Here is a 7,248-nt window from a genome sequence, read left to right on the forward strand (position 1 = left end):
ACTCGATGGATGTGAGTCTGAGTGAAGTCCGGGAGTTGGTGACGGACAGGGAGGCCTGGCGTGCTGTGATTCATGGGCTCGCAAAGAATTGGACACGACTGAGCGACTGAACTGAACTGAACTGTACTGACTCCATGTGTCTTTGATGTGCTGCCTAAGGCAGGCAAAGATAGGTAAATGGATTGGTGAGTGGGTAGATTTTTTTTTTCCTGTTCTCTCTCTCTCTTTTAATTGAAGTTTTGTTGATTTCCTGGTCTGTTTCTTAGCTGGAACAGTCTGACCCTGGCCTGGTCTCCCACATTCCTCACCTTGAACCCACCCCAAATACCCTTCCCCAAACATGTTAGTCTTGTCCTCTGATCTCCCGCATCTATTATTTTCTTCCTCTGGAATGTGGCATGCCCCTTGGGAAGTTGTGCTTATCTTTCAAGTCTGGTGAAGGTGTCAATTTATTTAATGAGCCTCCCTGCCCCCAGGCAGTTAGCCACTAGTCAGGCTTTCCCTGCACTTTGCATGCCTTTGCTTTAGTGCCAAAGACCCTGATGCTGGGAAAGATTGAGGGCAGGAGGAGAAGGGGGTGACAGAGGATGACATGGTTGGATGGCATCACCGACTCAATGGACGAGTCTGAGCCAGCTCTAGAAGTAGTGAAGGACAGGGAAGCCTGGCGTGCTGCAGCCCCTGGGGTCGCAGAGTCAGCGCTGAGCAACTGAACAACAACACTATCTTGCAATCTTAGGTGAATGCTTGGCTCTTTGACTAGATATCATTACCTGGAGACAGGAACCAAATCTTATCTTAGTCCACAGGGCTTAGGGGCGGTGGTGGACTGTCCGTGCCTCCCAGCTCCAGAGAGACGATTGTGTGTAGCTATTCCCAACTCTGCGTTCAGTTACCTCGCATTAGTAGCTTGAAAGGCTGTGGTGGGATTGTTTACACCATGGAAATTGGTAGATGCTACAAATCAGCCACCCGCTGTGGCCAAAGCCAGTTCATCAGCATGTCAGTGCTATGAAAGGCATTCAAGAGATTCATATCCAATACACTTTGAAAGAACAAATATATTATGCTCTGGAAAGTCCCCCAACATTAAAGTCAGCTGCTTTTTGCTGATATAGCCTGAGGTTGACTTGTGGGCTTTCCCAGTGGCTCAGCAGGAAAGAATCCACCTGCAGACAGGAGCTGCAGGAACTGTGGGTTCGATCCCTGGGTCGGAAAGAGCCTCTGGAGAAGGAAATGGCAACCCATTCCAGTTTTCTTACCTGGGAAATCCTAGGGACAGAAGAGCCTGGCAGGCTACGGTCTGCGGGGTTGCAAAGAGTTGGATACAACTGAGCATGATGACTTGTTTTGTATATACCCCTGCCATTGGTTAGGACCTAGTCCTTGCATTTGACACAGTAGGAGTTAAGCATTCGTGTACACAGGATAACTTGGGGGCACTAGTAAAAATGCATATTCCTGGGCCTGCCCTAGAGTTTTGGATTCATAGGAATCTGCATTTTATCAGGAAACACAATTGGTTATAATGCAGAAATCAGCACACAAAAATTGTTTGACCTTTGTGCCAACTCTGTTCTCCACGGTTTAAGGGGTCAGGCTAAATGGTAGTAATTGAAATGTTTAGCCAGTGCCAAATCCTCTTTTTTTTTTTTCAATTTGGTGAATGCCACAAGGTGTGTAGGATCTCAGCTTCCCGAGGAATGAACCTTGTCCACAGCAGTGAAAGCACCAAGTCCTAACCAGTGGACCACCAAGGAACTCCCCAGATTCTCTTTTAACATTAGGTTCCGGGAATTCCCTGGCAGTCCAGTGGTTAGCACTCCACACTTCCACTTCAGGGAGCATGGGTTCCATCCCTGGGCAGGGAACTAAGATTCTACATGCTATGTGCTGAAGCCAAAAAAAAAAAAAAAAAAATTAGCTTCAGCCATCTTCCTCCCCCTAAACCGAGGCTAACTAGAGCTCTCTCCAGCTTGAGTGTCTCCCTCTCTTCTGGAAGGTCAAGGCAAGTCAGATGTCTAGGGAGATAGACAAAACAAAAGGGGAGGGCCTGAATAATGCAGAGACTGGGTGTCTACAGGGAGCTAACAAGAGATGGGAGGCTCTATTCTATAGGAACGTTATAGAAAAAGATGTTCCATGATGCAGTCACAGTTGAGCAGTCAGTGGTGTGAACCTCAGGAGCCTCAGGTCCTGCTTGGGTGGGGTAGCCGCAGTAAGTTATAGAGAGTTGAGGCCAAGGTTCCCACCAGGCAGATTGGCCTGGCTGAACGGTGATCACAGCTCAGACAGGCTTTCAGTCAAGTCCAGCCCGGAAGGACAAGGGGAACATCACCGATCACGGGGTCAGTGGTCAAATAAGCTTAAGCAGGAAGGTTCAGGCAGGTTCCTGAGGTCCTTGGCTGGCACTGTGAGCGCCAGAGCTGAGGAAATGTACACAAGATTGTTGACTCTGGGCGGACGCTGTCTGTCTTGTGTTCTCCTGTACTTGCCCTACTGTACTTGGCCTGGTCAGAGCCCGGGGTTTGACCTGCCACCCAGAGGCAGAACGGGGACTCCTCTGGTAAAGCCTTGCCCCAGCCAGGACAGGGCCAGGCTTCCCTCCAGTCCAGAATGTCCCCCTCCCTCTGTTCAAGCTCCCTGAAGCCCAGGTGTGGGGTAGGGCTCCTGGGGGCTCCCTAGCCCTGAAGGGCACACTCCTTTTTCTCCAGGAAATGGCCAGTGATGAGCTGAGGGAACTGAGGAACGCCATGACCCAAGAGGCCATCCGTGAGCACCAGATGGCCAAGACAGGCGGCACCACCACCGACCTCTTCCAGTGCAGCAAATGCAAGAAGAAGAACTGCACCTATAACCAGGTATAGCGTGGGGTCAGGGGACCAGAAAGAGCTGAGGGACAAGCCAGCAGGGAGAAGGGGCTACAACGCTAGGCTGCGGAGAGGGGCACGTCTTGGTTCACCAGCATGATACATCTGTGGCTTCTAGAAAAGATGCAGAGAGAAGCACCCAGATCTATGTGAGGTGCGACCAGATCTGTCCTGCAGCCAGCATAAGAAGGACCAGACCTACAGGGGGCACAGAACTTCTGCAGAGTCACAGATGGTTGGAAGAGAACTTGGCAATAAAAACTCTGCTTCCTCACTTCACACACAGGGAGACTGAGGTCCAGAGGGGACAGGCTTTGTCTAAAGCGGCAGAGGGTTAGTGGCAGAGAGAATAATAAGCCCAGATCCAGACCTTTCTGCCTCCAGTCCAGCCAACTTGGTGGTAAAGCCTAAGGGCCTGAGCTCTGAGCCTTGAGGGTGAAGACCACTGCCCTGGCCTGGCCTCCTGTTTCTGGGTTACACATGTTATGCCCTTGAGGCACCAATATTCTAGGATTAGTGCTCTGTTATTCTAGAACTCTATTCATTCCCCCATCTGCTTGTTAAGCAAGCACCTTGCCCCTGGGGACATGTGGCTGCAGCAGAAATATAGCAGTCAGCCCTGCCTTCCAGGAGCCCTTGGAGAATTCCCATGCCGGAATCCAAAGATGTGGTGCAGGTTCCTGCTCTCAGCAGAGTTCTCTCTCCTGGGGTGTCATGGCTCTGCAGTGACAAGGCCGTGTTGTGCTGTGTCCTCCTGGCCCACGGCTGGGCATGCTCATTAGCCAGGGACTCCCTCCCACCCCACAGACACCAGCTGACACCATTCACAGCTAAGAGTCTGCAAAGCCACAACTTGCTACATGTCATAGCCGTCCAGGGTGGGCTGCAGAAAATCAGAACAGCAGTTGTTAAATCCAGAAATGCCCGGGATTTGCTGAGGCAGACCTGGTTTCTGCACCTGAACGGTCTAGTTAAAGGGATAAGAGACCAGAAAACAACACTGAGTATCCCCCATGACCTTCAAATCCTCTTTCCTCTCCGGGCTTCTGTTCTTCCACCTGTAAAATGAAGAAGAAATAAATGGAATGATCCCTAAGCGTGCTTCCAGCTCACTCAGTTCTGATCCGAGAGGTACATCCAATAGGATGTGTTCATTTTTCCTGTAGGAGATGAGTCTTGAAGCAAGAGAAGAAAGATCAGTCAGTTCAGAAGGATCAACAAGAAGAGTGCAGAGGTCAGGCTGAGCCAGTGAGATACAGGAAGGGAGCCGACAGGCCTGCAAGGAGAGAGGAAAACATATGCACACCCAGTGGAGTGCTCAGTGATGAGGGCACTGCCAAAGTGGTGTGGGAATAACGGCGCCCACCTCTGCGATTTGACCTACTTCTACAATGGGAGCCATGGCAGGTCCAAGAGCAGGGGGGTGATGTCACGAGTGGGCCCGCTCTCTTTTCTCTCAGGTGCAGACACGCAGCGCTGATGAGCCCATGACGACCTTTGTCTTATGCAACGAGTGTGGCAATCGCTGGAAGGTCTGTATGTCTGTATCTTTCTTCCACCCCTGTCATCCTCAGGAGCTGCCCCACTTAAGAAGTAGTAGGCCCACAGCCCCAAATGGGGGCTGGCGGGGGGCGGTTTTGCCAGCCTGCACAGAGCAGGTCTGCAGAGCTGGAGATAGTGGTGCATTGTTGGGAAGGCAAGGCCAGAGGACACATGTGTGTGCGTGTTTTCGTTTTGGAAAGCACCCAGCCAGGGTGGGAACAGTAGCCGGCATTTTATCACAGGATGGGCAAGTCTGTCATTTGAACACAGATGGAATCAGCCTCCTGAGATCCCAGGGGTTGCGGGGAGCGGGGGGTGGGGGTGGGAAGGAAAAACAATAGCCCTCTGCACTTGGACCACACCTCTCTGCAAAGTGCTTCCACAGATGCTATTTCCTTTGAGCCCAGTCACAGCCAGGGAGGTGGGGACGACTGAGCCCTGTCAAACAGGCACTGCTCTCAAATGCACCCAGGTCGTCCTCCCCTCCTAAGGCAGCTCTGGAAAAGCCTTACATTACCCCAGGCTGTAACCAAGGCAGCCCCAGCACCCACAAAAGCGGCAGTTTTGTTTTCAGGCATGGGAGCCAAGCAAAGGCTGCTCCTGGAGTGCTCCTTCCCACCTCATCTTCTGAACCACCGAGTGTGGTCACATGATTAACGTCCCCTTCCAGTGCCGTCTGATTTGCATGCGTGCTGTGTGAGGTCTGGGTCACCGGGCAGCCGGCAGGTTGTAAGGTACTTAGCAAGGACTGAGCATGAGGCTGGGAGTCAGGAGCCCTGGTTTCCGTCTCCACTCTGCCCTACTCGCTGTGTGACCCTGAGCATGTCACCCACCTCCCTGAGCTAAAGGGTGATGCTAACACCTTTCTCCCGGGCTGATTATGAAGACTATCACATACACACACATGCTTTGCAGCAACTACGAGAAATGTTCCTGCATAATATTACTCTCACTTTGAGATGAGGAAATTAGCTACTGAAATGGTTAACGAGCATAAAGTCTCAGGGTTTGGAGCACAGAAAGACAGTGCTCCAAATTCCTGATCGATTGACCTTTCTATGACTTTATGAAGGGCCTTGATGGCCCTGGGGTCTCATAAGAACTGCCATGTTTTTTTAGGGTAAAAGTCAGATGATTATGCATTTTCTTCTTTCATTCACCTGTTGAGCACTTAGAGGTGAAGCCAGGATAATGGCCTACTGGTTTCAAGCATGGGCTTGGGTATCAGGCTCAAATCCTAGCTTTATCACTCACGAAGTGACTTTGCCAAGTGCCCTGAACTCTCTAGGCCTGGATTTCCTCATCTATAAAATAAGGGTAGGAATATAGCCCACAGAGCTATTTTGAGATATGTAAAAAATTAACAGGGCCTCTGACAGCTTAAATGGTATCTTTGTCAAATTAGGGAAAGGTGTTCTTCCTCCAGATAGATGTAGCCTTGCACTTGGGTCCAGAACTTGGGAAACAGCAGGGATGGAGTTTCAGCCCAAACCTGCTCCTGTGGGGAGGCTCTCTTGTGAACAACCTGTACAACCACACAATAAAGTCCTGAGCATATATGTGCCTGCTACATAGAAACCACCATTCTTATTATTCAGTTGTTACCTGTTAGTATTATGGGAACTTGCAAGTCATTTAACCTGTCTGAACTGCTTCTTTCCCTGTGAAGATGGAAGTATTAAAATGGTGCTTATCTCACAGGGTAACTATGAGGAGGAAATGAGTTAATATATGTTAATACTGGTTAGCCCAGAGTAACTGCTCAATAAATAGGAGCTTTTGTGAGTGTTACTGTTGGGCAAAAGACATTATACATGCTCCAAAACCAGCTCCTCCTCCCTGATTCCCAGAGAGAAACTGGAATTTGGAAGTTGGAGAGGCAGGTCCCACTAGAGGTGGCAGCTACGTGGCTTCGGACAAAATTTCCAAGTAGTGTCCGCTGCCATGTGGGATGCCTACTGTCTAACCAAGCTATGAGTAATAATCATGGTGATGTTTCTGACCATAAATTGAGAGCCCACCACCTGTCCGGCATCAAATTTCCATTCATTGCTTGATTATCTTTTTCTTCACGGATCGGCATTATGGTCCCATTTTACAGATGAGTGATCTGTTCAGGGTTGCACCACTAATAGTGACAGGGCGGGGATCTGGACTGGTCTGTGTGGCTCCAGGCTTCCCAGGTGGCTCAGAGGTAAAGAATCTGCCTGCCAACGCAGGAGATGCAGGTTCGATCCCTGGGCTGGGAAGATCCCCTGGAGGAGGAAACAGCAACCCACTCCAGTGTTGCCTGAAAAATCCCATGGACTGAGGAGCCTGGCGGGCTACAGTCTACGGGGTCACAGAGTTAGACACTGAGTGAATGAACACAATCCTGCGTGGCTCCAGACCCCACCTCCCCTTTCACGTCCCCTCCACGTGCCTTTACCCTCTTTGAGTGGTGCAAAGAAAGTTCTAAAACGCTGTTGCCTTCTTGGTTTTGTAGTTCTGCTGACAGAACCACCAACTGGGATTTCAGTGAACAAGGTGAGGAAGAACAGAGAGAAACCACCAAGCCCTTCGTAAACTGGAGAAAAATAAAAATTAAAATGAAGAGAAATGCTGAACTCTGAATGGGGCATTAGGGACCAGAGGGAGAATTCTTTTGCAAATTAATAATCATTTATCAATAGGGATGGTCTTCCCAGGTGACTCAGTAGGTAAAGAATCCCCCTTTTGATTCAGGAGTTGCAGGAGATGCGGGTTCGATCCCTGGGTCAGGAAGATCTGCTGGAGGAGGAAATGGCAACCCACTCCAGTATTGTTGCCTGGAAAATTCCGCAGACAGAGGAGCCTG

The 7,248-nt window shown here is 50.1% G+C and overlaps 1 protein-coding gene across 1 annotated transcript in view; it reads left to right on the plus strand.

Annotated features, from left to right (window-relative positions):
- TCEA3 (transcription elongation factor A3) overlaps positions 1 to 7,011 on the plus strand; it is a 46,780-nt gene extending 39,769 nt beyond the window's left edge. The window contains exons 9-11 of the mRNA XM_052635742.1: positions 2,715 to 2,861; positions 4,331 to 4,402; positions 6,898 to 7,011. Of these exons, the coding sequence (XP_052491702.1) occupies positions 2,715 to 2,861; positions 4,331 to 4,402; positions 6,898 to 6,906 (228 nt within the window). The 3' untranslated portion in view covers positions 6,907 to 7,011. The remainder of the gene's footprint in view (positions 1 to 2,714; positions 2,862 to 4,330; positions 4,403 to 6,897) is intronic.
- Positions 7,012 to 7,248: the final 237 nt, after the last annotated feature.

Source organism: Budorcas taxicolor, chromosome 2, assembly GCF_023091745.1.
Source record: "Budorcas taxicolor isolate Tak-1 chromosome 2, Takin1.1, whole genome shotgun sequence".
Lineage (NCBI taxonomy): Eukaryota > Metazoa > Chordata > Mammalia > Artiodactyla > Bovidae > Budorcas > Budorcas taxicolor.